The sequence below is a fragment of the Sapajus apella genome, unplaced genomic scaffold, assembly GCF_009761245.1.
Source record: "Sapajus apella isolate SASKATOON/1434 unplaced genomic scaffold, GSC_monkey_1.0 scaffold101, whole genome shotgun sequence".
NCBI lineage: Eukaryota > Metazoa > Chordata > Mammalia > Primates > Cebidae > Sapajus > Sapajus apella.
Window position 1 is genome coordinate 7,256,800 of NW_022437041.1, and position 20,284 is coordinate 7,277,083.

At 40.5% G+C, this 20,284-nt stretch overlaps 1 protein-coding gene and 1 long non-coding RNA gene across 9 annotated transcripts in view; both read left to right on the forward strand.

Moving 5' to 3' along the window:
- TNIK (TRAF2 and NCK interacting kinase) overlaps window positions 1–20,284 on the forward strand; it is a 410,529-nt gene that overhangs the window by 235,615 nt on the left and 154,630 nt on the right. For 7 of the 8 annotated variants that reach the window (XM_032258265.1, XM_032258273.1, XM_032258266.1 and 4 more), the window contains exon 3: window positions 12,310–12,366. In XM_032258265.1, the coding sequence (XP_032114156.1) occupies window positions 12,310–12,366 (57 nt within the window). Of the gene's footprint in view, window positions 1–4,125; window positions 4,133–12,309; window positions 12,367–20,284 lie in introns of those variants that run through there. The other variant, XM_032258271.1, reaches the window with a different exon arrangement.
- Window positions 5,182–11,009, forward strand: LOC116536493. The gene is made up of 2 exons (XR_004262670.1): window positions 5,182–7,092; window positions 7,415–11,009. It is a non-coding gene; the product is annotated as an uncharacterized LOC116536493 (long non-coding RNA).

Consider the following 20,284-nt stretch of genomic DNA (forward strand, 5'->3'; position numbering starts at 1 on the left):
CTAATTGTTTTATATCTGTTCTACACAGTTAGTGGGCCGAACCTCGTACGTCTTAACCTCCACATCCTCTACAGGGCCTGCAAAGCTCTAGCTACAGCTAGGCAATTCTCTCCTAGACTATGTGAAATACCTGCTTGGGAAGAGAAGATTGCGAAGAGTCAGCAAGATGCTCTCCTTGCCTGTCTCATGATCTCTGATGAGTCAACCTAAACTGAAGGCATGAAAATGTGGTGGAGAGAAGAATTTCACTGGAGTCAGGGAAAACTCACCCTCCTTGAGACGAAGCTACCCGACAGGTTATAGTTGGATTGCAGCTAAATTTAGCTGTAAATCAATGCATTTATTAACTAGTCAGCTACCCTCCCATGCAGGCCTACCCAGAGCTTGGGGCATATCATATTTACTTAAAAGAGCCCTTGTTCTTTCTCAGTGTGGCATCATATTTCACTCTCTCCCCTCCCCCACGACTTCAGACAAAAGTGTTCTCAGCATTATTGTCTTGACAGGAGAGTACAGGTTTCTGGGAGGCACTCGACTACTGACTCCCAGCATCTAGCTTCCCAGGGATGGATGTGTTTGCTGACAAATTGCTGTAGTCTGTGATGGCCATCACTTTGAAAGACTATGAATACATAAGAGCCATCTTGCATTTATAAAACAACCTTCAGTTGTCTAATGTCCTTTTTGTCCTCTCACCCTCCTCCCCAAAGGACAATATGCAGGTCTTTTCTCAGAAAGCACAATCGTGAATGCAGTCTGTGCTGACAGAGAAGACATCTGTTGGAGGGGAGAGATATTTTCAGCCTTTGCAGAGATCTGGGTCTTTTGCTATTGCAGGTGGAACAATTAATAGGCCATAATTATTTCTTTCATACACTGTGGAGAATCTATATTTGGATATTATAGAACTCTTTGACCATCTTGAGTTCTTTAATCCTTAAGTACCTAAAAGGTGGTGAATGGTACCAGTGATATAAAATAATTCTGCTCATTTATTTTTTCTAAAAAAAATGAATTTTGTTTTCCTTATTTCTTAGAAACAGATCACTTACAGCAATTGCAAGATTCCTATATCCCTGCATTTGAAGAACTTATGTTGGCTAAAGGCAGACACTTTTATCCTGTTGTCATTGACCATTACATTTTGAGCTTAAAAGTTCACATGATTGGCCGGGCACGGTGGCTCACGCCTGTAATCCCAGCACTTTGGGAGGCCGAGGCGGGTGGATCATGAGGTCAAGAGATCAAGACCATCCTGGCCAACATGGTGAAACCCATCTCTACTAAAAATACAAAAATTAGCTGGGCGTGGTCGCACACGCCTGTAGTCCCAGCTACTCGGGAGGCTGACGCAGGAGAATTGCTTGAACCCGGGAGGCAGAGGTTGCGGTGTGCGAGATCGCGCCACTGCACTCCAGCCTGGCACCTGGCGATGAAGCGAGACTCTGTCTCAAAAAAAAAAAAAAAATGTTCACATGATTTATGTTTTAATCAAACAATTTATTTCTGAATTGAGCTGCCAATAACTTAAAACTATAAGTAACTCTTTAAGAGGAAGGAAAGAACACACACTATGAAGAGTTATTAAGACCTAAATATTGTTTTAAAATGAAAATAGGGTATTCTTTCTAAAATTAATATAATTAGATAGAATTGTGTCCAGTTATAATAAACCAAATTCCATTTAGTCCTAATAATACTTCATCAGGTTTTTTTAAAAAATTAACTATGCTACTTAAATGGGAAAGTCTTATAATTGGCCTCTTACACACATAAAAGCCAGTTGAAAAGTGGTCTCAGAAGCCACTGGGTATAGAATTGCCTGTGTTTCTAAAGAACATACATTTTTGGGATTTAAGAAAAGATTTCACCTATAAGATTCTATTAAGCAATGAAAGAACAATTCATCTGCTGTGCTCCCTTAACCCATGGGCGATCCCTGAGGTCAGGACCTTATCTTTTGATCTTGGTAATATTAGTGCCTACTGTGGAATCTGACATTTCATAGACTTCAGCATTCACTGAGCACGTATTAAATGTCAAATTCTTTTAAAATATGGTTTCTCAACCTTGACTCCATTGACATTTTGGGCCCAATTATTGTTTGTTGGGGAAGGGTGTCACCCTGTGCTTTATGGAAGATCTAGAAGCATCCCTGACCTCTACCCACTACTTGTCAGTAGCTGCAGTCATAACAAGCAAAGGGTGTCTCCAGACATCATCACATGTCTCCTGGGACACAAAATTGCCCCGTTGAAAACTATCGAAAGGGTGTGAGAGAGAGAATTTACACTTTTCAGGATAAAAATATACTTTTTAAATTCTCCTCCATATGTATATATTTATAATGTATATTTCTATAATACAATATTATCATTTTTAATTTTTTGTAGAGATAGGATCTCACTCCGTCCCGCATGCTGGAGTACAGTGGCACAATCATAGCTAACTGCAGCCTCCAACTCTCGGGCTCAAGTGATCCTCCCACCTCAGCTGAGTAGCTGGGACTACAGGTGCATGCCTCTAGGCCTGGCTAATTTTTTAATTTTTTTGTAGAGACGGTGTCTCACTATGATGCTCAGGCTGGCCTTGAGGTCCTGGCTGCAAGTGATTCTCCTGCCTTGCAGGAGAATCTCCTCCCAAAGCACTAGTATTATAGGCATGAGCCACCACACTCAGCCTGTATATGTTTGTAGGTATATAAATGTTAGATATAATTTTAGTAATTATGTGTACATTATATGTATGTATAAAAAACACACACATTCTTACAGAGGAGAGATTTGGTTGGGAGTGCTCATTGTAGTCTTCTTTTTTTTTTTTTTTTTTTTTTTTCCGTGGGAATCATTATGACTCCAGTAAGTTGCTCACTAATTTCATCTGTCACTGTGTTCCAGCTCAGATACAACTAAAGCCTATTGAAATTGATTCTTGTGTCGGCAACAGAGCCTGGATTCAGTAAGAACCTGAAAGCTTCCCTTTCATTACTAGTCTTTTTCCCCCATATTACTTCAGATTTGGTGGGCCCTAATTATATTCCAGTCCTTTCCCTGCTGACATTTCTTTTGTTTTAATTAAAACTGCTGGAGGTTTGAGGACTCTGCGGGAGAGGGTTTATTCATCAACAGCCCAAATAAAGAGCCAAATGGGTCCCCATTTGTGTTCCTGCCACCCTAAGAATGATAGCTGGGAACACTGTGGTCCTTTGCCTTTGTTCTTTCTCAGGACACCAGTGTGGTCCTTTTTCTTTCTGAACAGGAGACTCCTGCTGCTGCAGAAGTCTATTAAGTGACTGAGACAGCCCTGTGGGTGGACTGGCTTCCTATTGAAGCCATACATTAGGCAAAGTGAAATGCAGTATTGCCTTTTTATTATGATTATCATCTATTTTCCCCAACCCCCAGCCTATCTTGCCTATGGTCCAAAGCCAACCCTGTCTACTCACAATCACCTGGTTATAAATCTCGGACAATAGGGACCAGCTTCGGGGTGTATTTGGCAAACCTGTGCAGGGCCAGGGGAGAAGTTGTAATATATCTTCTTAATCTACAGCTGGGAGGTGGGATATAGCGATGGAAGGGTCTGCCAGGCGTCCTGAGGGGAAGACAGAGTTGCTTCATAAAGTAGTCCTTAGAGAGGGCGCTATTGATCTGAAATCTTTAAAACTGAGTCCTCTTTCTGCAAGAACATTGCAGCGTCCTGCCTCTAGTCAGTACCATCTCAGGAAGGAGGGAGCAGAAGTGGAAGGATGGTGGCAGGGGAGCGTCCGGACTTTGCTTTTCTCCTGATGCATCTCTGTCTCCCTGACCCTTTCCTCTGGTAAGCTGTTGGGATTAGACATGCAGAATGCTAATGTCTCTAGCAAGCCTCCAGGGCCATTTCAGTGACCTAGTTTTATTAGTTAACACTTGGAAAAGAAAACAAAAACAGAACTTCCTTAAGCAATACACTCACATCAAATCACATGGCTTTCCCCTCCAGTTACGATACCATCAGCCATTCTAAGTCTTCTTTTAAGCTTCCTGACATTAGTAAGTAGACATTTCCCCAAATTCTATCAAGATTCTCCCAGGTGTAGCCCCTGATGGATCACAGGAATCTCTGTTCATTGTGATTTGTGGCAATTTACAAGGTTCACTAGGCCTAGAAACTTGATGTTTTCCAGTGTGATTTAGCACCTACCCTTTGCAAGATGCTGTCCTAGGTAATACCAGAGGATTGAACAGGCTTACCGTGGAGTTGCTGCCTTTGAGGGGCTTTCTGTCCTACTGTGTAGAAGTCATGTACCTGGGGACCTGCATTGTAAGGGTATTCGGAACACAGGGGACCCAGAGGAGAGAGAAGTGAGTTCCAATACAATTCAAACAGGCTATTGTGAGTTATTAAGGGCTTTACTCCCTCACATTTAACTTCTTACAGGTTGCATCAAGAACCTTATTTATGTCTTCACAGGGTTATTAACCTTTTTATTATGTTCATGTATTTAAAAATACTTTTTCCTGGATTCTTAGATTTCATGGATTACTAAAATCTCACTGGGAAAAAAACATTGGGAACCAAGATAGGGTTATTAAAAATTAGAAACATTTCATTAATGGGCATTTTAACACCAAAAATAAGAATCCTGCTTAAGTTGAAAACCTCTTGTTTTCTGAAAAAAGTCACCACTTATTTTTCATCTTTTACTGGAGTTGCGTGTAAACTTCACCTTGGACTGGTGTTCAGGCACCAGGGTTTGGAATGCTGTTTATCACCCCAGGTACCATTCTTGGCTCAGGAGATAGAAGAGGCTATTGTGCTGAGTGGGAAGGAGTGTGGGATATTTGGAGAGGCTGAAGAGTTGGCTGTATGTACATATTTGTCCCCATCTTTTGAGTTCTCACATCTAAGGGGGTTAGTCCTCCCAGAAATGAATGTATGAAAGCCACAGATGAGGCTGGGCTCGGTGGCTCACGCCTGCAATCCCAGCACTTTGGGAGGCCAAGGTGGGCAGATCACTTGAGGTCGGGAGTTCAAGACCGGCCTGACCAACATGGCAAAACCTCGTCTCTACTAAAAGTACAAATATTAGCTGGGTGTGGTGGCAGGAACCTGTAATCCCAGCTACTTGGTAGACTGAGGTAGAAGAATCGCTTGAACCCAGGAGGCGGAAGTTGCAGTGAGCCGAGATGGCATCACTGCATTCCAGCCTGGCAACAGAGTAAGACTCCGTCTCAAAAAAAGAAATAAAAATAAAAGAAAGCCACAGATTGTGGTAATCCTGTGGTATAAATTAGATGAGAGCCAGTGAGAGCTTTGGTTTTGTGCTCAATTTTTGGGTTGAGGGGAGGTTACTGGGAAGTGTGTTCTTGGCGCGAGGCCCTGGCCCAGAGGCTGGCTCGTCTGCTGTTGAGCTCCCGTCACCCCTCAGCTTGTCTGCCTCGTCACTGCTGTCGCTTCAGCTGTGCGTGCCTTTCCTGGGTACAGGCATTAGGCTCCCTGCCACGGAATCTGCATACATTAACTATTGTCTGCTAAAAATTGTGACTATTTGATTTTTTTTTTCCCTTTGAGCATCCATTTTGGTTTATAAACTGAGCCAAGCTGGCAGCCATGAAGACTGAAGAATCCTAGTTTCTAACAAAGAAAAATGAAACCCAGTCTCTTCTTCCCCACTTCACGTCTGTGTGCAAGTCTCAGCTTTCGGTTGGCCCACCCCGGAACAATCTTGAAAACAATCCATTTTCTGTCACTCAGAGGTGCCAAGCAAAGGAATTCACAGTGAGTGGTGTTGAGATGCAGAAGAATTGCTTGGGCACCATCCTGAGTAGGTACCTTGCGTTACCTCTGCTGCAAGTCTGGGAGCCATGAAGTCTGGATCACAGTTCTGCAGATATGGAGAGCAGGGTTTCTAAGCCACCAATGAATGACACATGTAGGCCATGGAAACACAAAGGCTCCATTTAACCTGGGGATGACTTAGGAATATGGACATCGTGCCAAGTATACTTTGTGAACATTTGTGTTACTTGATCATAAGGATCTTTGGAGTCTTCATAATGTCGTCTTGTCTGTCTCTTTGCCTCAAGACATATTGTATCAAAGAAAGGTAGCATTCCTAAAGATGTCCAGATAGATATTTTAACTAAGCTTCAGTCTTAACTGGGAGCGGAAAACCAGAGTTCACGTTTGTTCTTATCATGACAGCTCAGAAGTAAAGCTAAAACCAGTTTCTGTTTTCTCTGTGATCTGTGGAAAGGGATAGTAAGTTGGTCTCTCTGCAGAGTTTAAAAGAACTTCATCCACTTACATTCATCTTCCAGCTTTTTATTTATGGGCAAAACGATTATAACTCTGCTAACAACCTCACCCTATCTGGTCCCATGAACTTTGTGGCTGGGGAAATGTGGGGGTAGGGGAAGCTAGTGTAGATATGTGGCTGGTACCAAGAACCCAAACGCAGCCCTCAAATCTCATGCCTTCATTCAGTCTGTTTTTCAGCAAATATTTGCTGAGTCCCTGCTGTGCAAAGCACTATGAAGGCACAAGGGAAATATATAACCAATCTATTCCCAAGTCCTCTTCATTTGGCCTCTTGAATGTCTCTGAATTCTGTCCACTCCCACATTCTCCACCACTTCTATCCTTCCAAGGATATCCTATCCAAGTTGCCATCGTCCTTCACCTGTCTCCAGGAGGGAGCATGACCTTGGGTGAGGTGGCTCTTTGTCTAAGGGCCATTCCCAGAGAGAGACCTGATTGAGAGTTGTCAGGTACTTCAGTCTGTACTTGAGAATCTTGGTGGCACACTGCAGCATCTATGATTTATAGATAAATGACAGATAGAGAGAGAGAGAGAGAGAGAGAGAATGAATCAGAAAAGGTGAGACATAAAACAACAGCTGCCATTACTACGTATTCTACATTCTGCTTTTTTTGTTTTGATTTGATTTATTTTCATGGTTCTGGTGATGCATGTTTTGAAAAAATCACGGTGCTGGCTGTGATCAGTGGGGTTGGGTTACGATGCTCTGGGAACACAAAGGTGGAGTACTCATTTGCAATTAGGAAACTGAAAAAGACTTCCTCAGTAAAGTGGAGATTAGATCTAAGGTAAAACGATTTATAATCCTTTGGAATATATACCCAGTAATGGGATTGCTGGGTCAAATGGAATTTCTATTTCTAGGTCCTTGAGGAATCCCCACACTGTCTTCCACAATGGTTGAACTAATTTACACTCTGGGTGGGGAGTTGGAGAGAGTTAGCATGGGGAGAAATGCCAGATACAGGTGAAGGGAGGAAGGCAGCAAATCACACTGCCACGTGTGTACCTATGCAACAATCTTGCATGTTCTTCACATGTACCCTGAAACCTAAAATGCAATAAAAATAAATAAATAAAAAGAAAATGAAAAGAAAGAAAAAATCTAAGGTAAATACGAAGGAGAATGAGCCACTCTCTTCCTGTGTATGAGGGGCATTGGGCAGGAGGATGAAGATGGTGGGGAGAATATCTGAATTTTCAACAAAGGTGGATTGCTGTGCGCTTTGCCAGAAACAAACGTATGTGGGTGACCTAGAAATAAAAGCACTCTGTCTTCCGGGCTAGCCTTAGGCTAGCAGCTGAAAAATCCTCTTGCTCTTCCTTAGAAAATAGCAGTAACAGAGGTAAGGCATATGTGACTATGAAAACAAAACTATTGTTTTCTCTTGCATTCATTTTAGGGAGGAGTTAAAGGAAAGGTTAGGGTATCATATTAATAGTACTTGAGTGATTTAGATTTCACCTATATGTTGAATGATCTTACATAGAATGAGGATCAGCATAGTTCATTACCTCAAAAGTGAGAAAGAAGGGAAGAAGGGAGCAGAGTAGGTTCCTAAGCATGTCAGAGGACCAGGCTGAGCCATGCCCCCAGCACTGAGTGGGCCCAAGGCTCTGCCTTCCTTGTTTTGATGCCTTCCTCGTTCCTTTCTGGCGGAAGCATCCTTTATGCTTTCGGACATTATCTGACATTAGGGTTGGGGTCCTACCAGGATGTCAGTTTTATTTTTCTAGATTTAGTGTGTTCACTAGCTTTTGCCGTTATTGGTTATTTCAGCAGGAAAAAAACATTTAGTTCATTAAAACATGACTCAGCAATTGCAATCTGATAGGACATTTTCTCTAATTTTTATGGAGAATTTTTTTTAACTCTTTTGTCTCCTTTTAGTTTTTGCTTTTCAGAATTTCTTTTTTAGTTATTGGTTACACATGTATTTTTGTTGTTGTTGTTCATCCATTTGCTCATTTTAGAGATGGGATCTTGCTGTGTTTCTCAGGCTGGCCTTGAACTCCTGGACTTGAGCCATCCTTCTGCCTCAGCCTCCCAAGTAGCTGGGAGTACAGTCAAGCAGCACTGCACCAGCTTGAAACATGTATTTTAGATCTAAATCTACATGGTGTCTATAATTGTATTTTAAATTTCTCTTATAAAAGAAAATAAATTAGCATTGGGGGGCAATATTACATCTTCTCTTTAAAATTCAATTGTAATAACATCCCCCTTTGTTACACTGTCCCCAAATTTAAAAAACAGTTAAAAATTCTATGCCATGCAGAGATGACTAGTTTGATATTCAGCTCAAGTTAAGGAAAATATTAAGAGTTTGTTTTAAAAATTATTTTTAAAGTTTGGTGATAGAAATTTGTGATTTAGGAACCGGATGGTAGAAGTGGGACAGAGGAGAATATGTCCTGAGTTTACATGTGAGATTTTGGCCTCATCTCTAAAAGGACAGGATTGGATTAGGCTCTTAGGGGGTATTCCTACCCAATTCATTTCTGATTTTATAAAGTGGCCTCTTTAAAAACTGTCTTGCCATGACTGTGCCTCAGTTCCTAGTGAGCTTTAGGTCGGCTGACTTGCTGCCATTCCCTCCAAGTCTGCCTTCGTGTAGATCGTAACTTGGCCTTATATGACAGGCAGCTCATGCTGGGCATGTTCCTTCGTGGCCGTTTCCTGATCAGTAAGCTGTGACAGCGTAGCATCCTTCGTGCTCTAGAGCATGGGGATCCCTTTGCCTGGGAGCGATCTGAGGCTGCTACTTCATGGGATACCTACATGCAATACCTCCAGGATCCCATGTAGGCCCAAACTGCCATCCCAAGGTATATTCAGTCATCTGTCAGACCCATTGAGAACTGCTGTTTTAGTTTGGAAATGAAATTTAAAATGGAAGAAACATAATGTTGTTTTCTTTTCCAGTGTTAACTTCTGTCATTTTCCTAGTGGCTACTTTAAAAAAAAAAAATAGCAACAACAAAAACCATGTATACTAAGTTTTTTTTTTTAAGAGCTGATATTTTTATTTCAACAAGAACTGCCCACTGCCTGCATTTGTAACACAGATCACTTTTACCCCACTTCACCTCTGGCCTTGGGCCAGTACCATGAGCTACCTCAGCCCCAGGCTGCTAAGGGAAAGAACTGGGCATTGAGGTGTGCTTGTAACAAATTATTCACTCAGAGAGGATTTGCTGCTTGGTAAGGGCTTGAAAATCTAGTGCAAAGTCTCTCAAACTGCCTGCTGGCAGGCATGCCTCAGGGACCCCCTCAGGAATGAGGGGAATTGCGAGGCAGAGCAGAGTAGAGTTGGGTGGTCAAGTCCCTGCTTGAACCAGGGGAGCTGCACTTAAGGTTTTATTTGGGAGACAGTAGTGCTGCAAGTGGAGCCACAGGGGAAGGAAGGGAGAGAGGCAAGGAAGACCAGAGAAGGAGAGGGACATTGATCCTTTGAGTTCCCTGGAATAATACAGACAGGGACATGTTCATTGATGGACGGAGGTGATGAGAGATCGACAGTGAGGTATCAGAGGACAGAGTACTTTAATTGAATCTAGAAAGAGAGAGAGTTTTCTGAGGAGTCAAGAAGGCACAGGGCATCCCAGAACAAGAAAACGCAGCCGCGGAGAGGCAAGACACAATACAGTACATTTACAGAAGTGCAGAGTTTGTTCTCAAGGTCCACATAGTAAGAGCAGGTGGGAGCCTACCAAGGTGGCGTGGCAGAAGGGGGTCAGCTCCAGAGGGCACTGCAACATGCCCAGCAGTTTGCCTGTATGCTATTACAGGCACCATTAAAATAATTTCAAGGTAAATCAGCTGAATAATATCAGACAGACCCTCCGTATCTGCCTACATTTCCCCTACCTGCTTTCAGTGCTTTAGTAGATAGCCATTATTTAAGATATGATTTATAGCCATTACTTTAAAGTCCACTGTTGGTTGCAAAGCTATGGATTCCTTTGCAAGGGTCATCATGGCATCGCAGACTCCAAAGAGGAGGCAATTGCTACTTTTTCCTTGTGCAAAATTGACTTATGGCTTGCAGGAAAGGTAGCACGGCCGCTCTGCGAGAAAGTTAGTGTCCCGGTTCTGTAGGAGTGGCACTTCTCTATCTTGTGAAAACTAAATTTCTAAAAGCTCCTTGGGATGGAAAGAGTTGGTAGTGCTGATACCGACTCACCGCCCTCTGCACTAACCACTGAGCCCAGCCTCCCACACTTTGTAGATGGGGAAATGAGGGTCCAGACATGTCCGGAGGTCCTGGGCAGAGCCTGGACAAGAACCGGGCCTCTGGGATTGTGGTCCAGGCCTCCTGACAGGGTAACACGCCACCCCCTCCCTCGATTTCAGGAAAGCTGAAATAAGTGTGAGGGGCTGTGTCGTGACAATATTGGATAACTGACCTACTTTGTCCTCTGTGTTCTTTCCTAAACGAGGAGAGAAAAAGGGCAGCAGAATGGGGGTCAAAAGCTGAAGGAAACATGCCCACCAGAATCAGAGTCGATAGATGTTTAAAGCTGAGATGTGTGGGAAGAAAAGACAGGCAGAGTGCGCAGGAGTTAAAGGGTCAGAGGAGTGGGGAAAATTGGGGTGGTAAGGGAGAGAAGTGGCAGAAAAAGGTAAAAGCTTCAAGAACATGAGGATATAGGAGGTCTCGGTTACAAAATTGGCCCAATGATATTTTCTACCACAATTTTTTTAGAAATTTGGTCCAACTAAACCAGCACGTTTTCCCCAACCTCAACCACCGAATCTGGATCGCACCAGGCCAACCACTCCTTCCACACCGCAATTACGTATACCTCCTTACCTGTTGTGAGTTCATGCACATGCCACAGCATCTACGGGGTAGGCACTCACTCTTCCAGGCACTGGAAATACATTGATAAGACACAGTCCTTGCCTTTATGAAACGTATAGTTTAGTAGGGGAGACAACATTTAAAATTAATCGGAAGATGGGAGCACACATAAGTACAGCCAGCATCTGCTGACAGCAAAACTGCCTGTCAAGTACTTTGTATACATTATCTCGTATCGTTCCCCCTGCAATTCGACGCATTAGGTGGTATTATTTCAAGTTTTGAGATGAGGAAACTGAGGCCTGGGAGGTTAAGGGACTTGCCTAAGGTCATGCAGCTAAGATCTGAACCCAGCTGATCGTAGAAGCTATATTTTATTGCCTAATAGCAAGAGGTAAAATGTATTTTGGGAGCTATATATAAAATTCACATAGAAGTCGTCGTAAGTATGACCATCTTTGCTGTAGTCTGAGAGTCACATGTAGACATTGTGTTTTCTCAAGGAGCAAGCAAAGAGAAAATAGTTCTCTTCTGAGAGTGCCCCTTGGCACACCCTACTCGCTCCTGATCCTGCCATGTGGTTGCTGCTTCATCGTGATTCTAAAGACCAAAGGTGCGCACCTTCGGGAAGCAGTCGCTAATGTTCAACACTGTCTCCTTGATCGCAAATTTGGATTGATTGCTGTCTCTTTTATTTTAGGCTCCCTTTTAAAATAAAGATAAGTGAACAATCTCAGATGAATGATAGCAGAATCATATCCAAACAAAACCATTAAAAGATATTTTAAGAATGAAGGAAACCAAAGTTTCTTCTTCTATTGAGTGTTTTCTAGCAGAGAGATATTTGTGTATTCTCCACGCAGGCCTAGCTCCCCTTCCATGTAAGTCTTCCTCTCACATAAGCTCTTGTCCAATGCCTTGGAGAGGAGGTAGAACCAAATTGTTCAACATTGCATTTTTTTTATTTAACTGGACACCCACTGTGAAAATAAAGTGACTGGGGATGTTTTACGAGAGAAACACAAAATATTTTACAAAATAAAAATATCTACTTAACATGATGTTTCTGTGCATATCTGTCTTTCTGTCTGTCCCCATTGACATAGTACAGCTCTGATCCAAGCAGTTTTTCTTTATGGTATGAATTGAATGAGGCTATTGGTCATCAGAACTAAATCTTATTTTTTTTCTTCACAGGGTCGTCATGTCAAAACGGGCCAGCTTGCAGCCATTAAGGTTATGGATGTCACAGGGGTAAGTATCTTCATCTTGCCATCTCAATAGCCATGCAGATGCCCCTTGACTTACCATGAGGTCTCATCCTGGTAGACTCATCATAAGTAGAAAATATTATAAGTTGAAAATGCATTTAATACACATAACCTATTGAACATCATAGCTTAGCCTAGCCTACCTTAAACATACTCAGAACACTATCGTTAGCCTACAGTTGGGCAACATCATCTTTCACAAAGCCTGTTTATAATAAAATGTTGAATGTCGCATGTAATTTGTTGAATACTATAGTGAAGGTAAAAAACAGAATGGTTGTACGGGTACTTGAAGTAGATTTCTACCAAGTGCATGTCGATTTCAAACCACTGTAAGTCAAAAAAATCATAAGTGGAACCATTGTAAATCAGGGACCATCCGTATATTTGTAATAGAGAAGTTAATGATTAAAAAAATTGTTTTCCTGAAAAATAATCTTCCTAAATAATGTCTTTCCCTACTTGTGGTTAACATAAGGAAGAGCATGCAGTAGCTGACTGAAGAGGCCATAGGTATATCACTCTAATTACATGTGATACCTACACACTGCCTTATGTGGTTAGAGTGAATACTGTGTGCCAATAATTTACATAAACACAACTGCAGATATTTGCATATGAATGCAGAGCAAGGATTTGAAGGTATTAAATGAATAACACTGAGATTATACGGAAGAAATGAGTCTTTACGGTTTTCCCAAAGGTCTGCCTACCACTGGAGTAGACAGGAGCTTGGTTAGCTCTAAGATCTTGGTAGGATATTTAACATGAATATTTCCCAAAACAAAATATTGCTGATCAAATAATCATGATAAACACAAATTCTTGTTTTATAGAGCAACACGGAAACAAACTTTCTGCCTGGATAATCAAAAGCAATCTAAGGAGTAGATTTTATTTTAAATGCAATCTAATGTTTTTGATCCTTTTGCTAGGCCTATTTAAAATATTTTAGTGCCTTTTCAAGAGTGCACAGCAAAAATCAGACTTAAAAGGATTCACTGGACATCAAAGGCATGTTAATAATTTTCTGTTGTCCTGGGTATTTTTCTAAGATGTCTGTCTGCTGTACATGGAAGCTAAAGGACCAAAGTCTTCCATTCAGCCCAGAAGTTGATTATTCAATATAAGTAGACATAGAATGAATGGGTCACACAAAAGCATCAAGAACCAATATACAAATAAGAAAGATACACAGTATGTCTGTATGTCAAACTTCAACCCATACTTTTTGGGCTCAGTTTGTTACCTTTGATAAGTATATGTCATATGATAGTTACCTACCATAATACTCATTTCATTAATTATTGTTTGTACCACATGTACTGACTTCTGATTTTCTTTTTCTTATCATTGATCTAAATTCCTCTTTAATTTACATATATTTTTAACCAATAAAAAATTTTGTTCCTGTATGTTTACCATTAGATAAAGTGCTAATTGTTTTTATTTGTCTTAAATACATTATTTAAGTTTCAGGTATTATAAAAGTTCAAATATTTAGTCCCAATTAGTTTATTAAATTCACTTGGCCTTTACTGAATAATAAATTGCATGTGTATGTTAATTTGGTTTAAGAAAACTCTAAAGAACAGAGCATTAAGCGTAATAGAAATGTCTTGCTCTCTCATGTTAAAGGAGTCTAAAGGTAGACAGCCCAGGAATGTATGTCAGTGGTGTGGTAGAGTGAGGTTGTTTTTATCTTTCTGCTCCATCATTCTAATGCATGGCCTCCACAGTTAAGGTCGCTTTATGGTTCAAGATAGTTATGGGATTTCCGTTGATCACACGTTATGGCAGGCAAAAAATGGGGAGAAGGGGGAGCAGAAGGGTACAGAAGAGCCCAGTGAAATTATTTTCTACTTCTATACAACATTACTACTTACTTCTGCTTTCATTGCATATATCTAGCTGCAAGGGAAGCTAGAAAATGTAGTCTTTTATTCTACTATGTGTGCAGTTAAAAATCCAGATTCTATTAGAAATGAAGGGAGAGTGGATATTGAAATGGTGGACTAGCCGGATCTGACACAAAAATTAAAATCAGATACTATCAGTCTCCACATAGAAACACATTATAAATGTGTAAACATTTTACAAAGCTCAAACCACTGAACGAATCAGAATTTGTTGTGCAATTTAGCTGAAGTCATACGACTGTACTTTCCTTGGGTTGAATAGGATCTCCGCATAATGAGATGAGCTTGGCAGTTTAACAATTAATGGTTGTGGAAGGAGTCCAAGACATTCATGCTGTAGATTAAATTCTATTGTGTGGTTCTGAAGAACTACAGTTGAGAGTTCCACTGATGTCATTATCTCAGAGCATAAAATGTGTATTGATGCTCAAAGTATGACTCTCAACAATTTAAAGCCTTGCAAGTAGAACCACAAACTACTTGAGAACTACTGTTTTTATTGCTAGACCACCTTGCTTGGAATGGAAATTTACACGGTTATTTGTCCCAGAGTATGTATTTTCAATTTAAGGAGTGTCAGTTAGTCTTTCTAAACTGGGTTTCATTAGGCATCTAAGCCTTACAGAAGATGATTTGAAAGACTTAATTCTCTCAAGGAGGGTACAGAGGCCATTTAACATGCATAAGAATGTCAATCCATTACGCAGAGTGGATGCTTTATAGTATCTAGGCTTAATTCTCTTAGGGAACTGCTATTGAGGAGGGCTAGATAGTTTCTGTGATTCAGTCACATCATTGATGATTATTTACTGACTTAACAAAGGCAAACTTGGATGCACATCAGGAAATGGTTTTCTAATTTTCGTGGTGTCTGATGTGATGTCAAGTGATTTTCATATCACCTCCATACACGTCACAGTCTACATAAGATTTTCTTTGTGAAACTCACATGGTGCCTTTAGAAAACAACCTATTCTATTTTGCCATGTTGTCTTTTGTGTATTACAAAATGCTATAAAAGCTTCTTACCAATTATTATAATTGTACTCATTATAGCTGCTCTGTTAAAAACTGAAATGAATTCTCAAAGGCCATCTTTGTTAATTGTATGATATGACCTACTGCAAAGTTACTATAGTTTATTGTTATGAAAGATAAAGCCATAAGCTTGTAATCAATTTTTAAATTGTTTTTGTTGTATATCACTTCCTTTTTTATATAAAATAGCCATTGAGAGAACTGGACATAATGCTTATATTTTTCCATTTTTAGAGTTGATTTTTAGAGCAAATTTGCCAACATCTTCAGAATTCATGCTTAAACTCAGAGTTGGCCTTGTAGATCTTCTAGTTCATGAAATCATTATGGAATTTCTCTATTTTGTCAGAGTCTGGGATTTACCTCTCAGCTGGATTTTTGTACTCTAGAATGATCTACAGCATCTAGGAGGAGCTGGACCCTCCCAGGTAGCGTTTCTCAAAGTGGACCATCAGCATCAGTGGGCAGTAAGCACCCCTGAGGTACTCATGAGAAACGGAAATTCCTGGGCCTGATGTAGGATTTCTGGAGTAGCCTCAAAACCTGCCTTTTCTATAAATTCATTGGAGTGTCACATACATGAAAATGAGACTACTATTTTTCTAGGGTTTTTTATTTACTTTTTTTGGGCCATCAAGTGTGAAGGAGCTATGGTTTTGTTTGTTTTTTTGGTGTGTGTGTTTTAGGAGTTTTTTGTTTTCCTTTGATAACCCTGTAAATAATCTCCATTTTCGTTTGGATACAAATTTCTAGTGTAAAGTAGGCCCTTTACAATGATGCCCTGAAGTGCATATAGGACTTAATGAAATACTAATGTTGTAAGCTTTTCCCTTTATGATGACTGGTTGTGATTACACTACTCAGGACATTTGGGGTTGTAGTGACAAACCTCCATCCAAACTGAATGAAGCTGGAAAGGGAATTTACTGGCTTGTATGAATTAAAACAATTAAAAAAAAAAAACCAAAAAAACAAAAACTGCACAACCTCAGCAGGATGCAGAACATCACCTAACATGATCAGGATTTTGTCTCTTTCCATCTGTGGGCTCTGCTTCCCTCCCAGCAGCAGCTGCAGGCTCATGTTTTCATTACCTCATTGCCATTGGTCCCAGCAAAGGTGCCAGTCTAAATGTCAGTGGTCCAGCTTGGGCCGTGTCCCCGTCCCTGAGCCAATTTCTGACTCTCCAGTCCATGTCTGGGCTGGATGCCTGGCTCCAGAACCTACCAGGGACAGAGAGCTGATTTGTCAAAGGAAAACCTGAGAGCTATTATAGAAAAGGGTGGGAAAGATGCTGGGTGGGCAAAACCAGGAGAATTCTATGACTATAATATCATATATTATAGTGAGTGTGTTCAAAACTGATTTGGCCCTTCAGTAATGGGTTTCTCTACTTACATTTTTAATATTCTCATAAAAAAGAATAATGATGGTAGTTAACACTGAATGAGTGATTACTATGTGCCAGAACTCTTTAAAATACTTTCTATATATTAATTCATTTGATTCTCTCAGCAAGTAATCAAGCAGGTTCCATGATTAGCCCCATTTTAGAGATGTGAAACCCAGGCATTTTAAGTATCTTGTTCAATATAACATGGCTGTCAAAGGAAGGAGCAACTATTTCACCCTGAGCAATGTAACCCCATCCTTTATTTCTATCCTCTTAACCACATTGTTATCAGTCTTCAGTTAATGTAGTGTTTAATTTCATGTGATTCTTTTTTCACTGATTTTATTCAACAAACATTTACTGAACATCTACTTTATGACAGGCACTGGAAATTTAAAGATTAAAAAAAATGGTCTTTTGCCTGCTCACAGCAACACAACCTTGCCCTAAATATTTATAAATAAAGCTTATGCAGGTGATAACAAGGCTATAGAATGTATAAATAATGTTACTTGGAAAGTTTGGTGGAACTGTGAGGAGATAGTCCTCACTAAGGAAGCCCAGGAGGACACTGAGGTGAGGACGTTCCCAGCCAAGAATAAGCTGGTGCCCAGGCGTGAGGCTGAGAGGGCATGTTCTGGAAGCTGCACATGGCTTGGTTTTGAGGTTAAAAGTGCCAAGAAGGGATTGATAAAAGATAAATCTAGACACGTTAAAGGAGGCCAGGTCGTAAAGAAATTGAATACTGTGCAAGGAGTTGACAAGGTTTTTAATTTTTAATTTTCTCAGTAGAACACTTTGATCAAATAGTCTTAGGGAAAAACCCAATATGTAAAAGAGATGTAAGGAGGTTTGCTTTTTCCTTTTTCTTTTTTTTTTTAACCAAGGGTAGGAGACTGTCAGTCCTGGCTCCTTTCCTCAAACTACTACTAGAGCTAATTCAAGAGCCAGAAGCTGAACAGGAGAGTAGCATGGTAGGATGGATTGCCTGCTAGGAGGATTCATGCTAAGCCCCGCTTCACTGAATTCCTGTTTCTGCCTTACTGAATTCCTGTAGGTGAAGCTTATGACCAGCCTCCATCTCTTTCTGAAGAGTAAGCAAGTGGTCTTCTCCCACTAGTACACTGTTTTGCCCTCATTAAAGGGCTCAGTGAATGTTTGCTGAAACTGGACAAAAAGAAAAGAAAAATCTTTTCATCTTGGGTTGTTTGGAAGAGGGGGACACAATGTTCCAAGTATATTTGATTCTTTCATCCCAAAGGGAGGCAGTTCAGTGGCATAATTAATAGTATACACATACTAATAACGTTAATAATGAATATAGCCACAGCAAAAAAGGGGCTAATACCAATTATTTGTTATGTGACAAGTATTGTTCTTAGTACTTAAAATGTATTAATTTAATCCTTAAAACAATGTCTGTTAGGAGAGTACTCCTGTTACATCTGTTTTACAAAGGAATTGACAGCACAGAGAACCCAAGAAACTTGCCCACGCCCCACCAATAGTAACTGGCAGGGTCGGAATTCAAATCCAGCCAGTCAGGTATACCCACACTCTTCACAGACATCTGATTATTGGAGGAGAAATGGGAGACTATTGTGAGAGCATCGCCTTCAGATTCAGAGAGCTGGGCTCATATTCCACCGTCTCCTTGCTGATTTTGACCTTGGGCAAATCCTTACTTTTCTGAGCCAGTTTTCTTATCGGTTAATATTGCAAGCTTGTTTTGAGGCTTAAATGGGAGGTATATCTTGTACCTGACACATAATAGGTCCTCAATACATGATTTTAATGGTTAGTGCCAGTAAGATACATTGAATGACTAAATAAGACAGGCAATAGGAATGAAAAGAAGATTTTAGAGTGTGCATTAAAGTCCTATAGTTGTATATTTTGATGACACCCTGATCTATAAACTACACGCCATACCTGTGTTAGTTAATTGCTGATATGGGTAAATAGTTTGCACTCATCCTGCCTTTACCACCTCAGTTACGGAGTTGTTAGCCTTACCCTGAATAGTATGCAGCTATAAAAATGGCTTACTAGAGCAGGATCCAGGAAAGAAAGTAAAGCTAGATTCTAGAAGCTGAAGGCTGAAGTCATAAGATTTTATTCATTCATTCACTTGCCACGTGTGTACCTATGCAACAATCCTGCATGTTCTTCACATGTACCTCAAAACCTAAAATGCAATAAAATAAAATAAAAAAGAATGAGTGAATGCACTGTGCTACGGAGTCATCCAGCGAACAAGACAGACGTGGGCACTATTTTTTGGAATCTTATATTTCAGTGCAAGACATTTAGCAGTTAAACAATCGCAGTCACAATTCTGATTAGCTTCGAAGGAGTATACAGAGTGTGAAGAGAGAATCTAAGAAGAAACTGACCTAGCTGGGTGGCCAATAAATGATTTCAGAGAAAGTGACAGCTGTGTGAGATCTACAGGATGAGTAGAACATGGTTAACCAGGTGAAGGTGTAGAAGAGGTACACTTCCAGATTTGGGAGCTTGACCTTCAGGTAGGGTCCATGAAGCTTGGGGATTCCCACCTGAGGCTCCTCTGCCACAGAGGCCCTTCTGGACAGCCCTTCGGGACTTTTACTTTGGGGCTGTTTATGTAGATGTCTTTAGCAGACAGAACAGTCTGATCAAACACATGATCAAAACTTTCAACAGAGAAAAGATAAACAAATGGCGTTTTTGTCTTCATAATATCCTCCACCTTTGGGACTATTTTCAGTGCTTCAATTCTGTATGCTATACAGCATGTAGAACTTGGAAAGCTTCTAGGGTTCTAAAAATGAAAGCTGAGCTGCCCACTCCATGCACACTTTAGCATCTGTCCTCATCTTGCATACAGATTAGACCCCTTTTAGTGGCTTTTATGTGTTTGGGTCTCTGCACATGTTCATGCATGCTGGGTGTAGGTCCTGGATGCTGGGCTTGTCATATGTGTATTCTCACATGTTAGAGACGTTGCTTAAGTGAAAAATAGGCCTGGGGGCTACTGTCTATTCTTCTAAACTAATAAAGTGAGAAGTAGTTGTTAAAAATATTTTTATATCATAATAGCTTGTATTCACTGGTGACTTTTTTTGTGTACCTCAAAGCACTTGATCAAAAATAGAATTAATTCCCTTAGCCCTCTAGTGGGGTGGAGATGCCTGTAGATGAGAAAATTGGCACACAGAAATTGGAATGTTTGGATCACTGACTGGACTGTTTAAGTCCTGAATTCCAACCAACCTCCTCAGCAGTGGGACACAGGGTCTCCTTTTGCAGGGCCATCCCTTCCTTTATGCTGCCAACATTTCCCACCTCACATTTATTCCCCTCTTTTGACTTTACTAGGTCTTCTCTTGTTGAGTTCTGTTGCTCTTCTGTGACTTGACTTCCTCATCAATATTTTGGATTTCTATTTAATGACTTGGGAAGTTCAGCTTTTCTTTTTCTTTTCCTTTTTTCTTTCCTACTCATCCAAAATGTGGATAAATATATAAATATTATATATATATTTTTTCCTACTGATCCAAAATGTCACC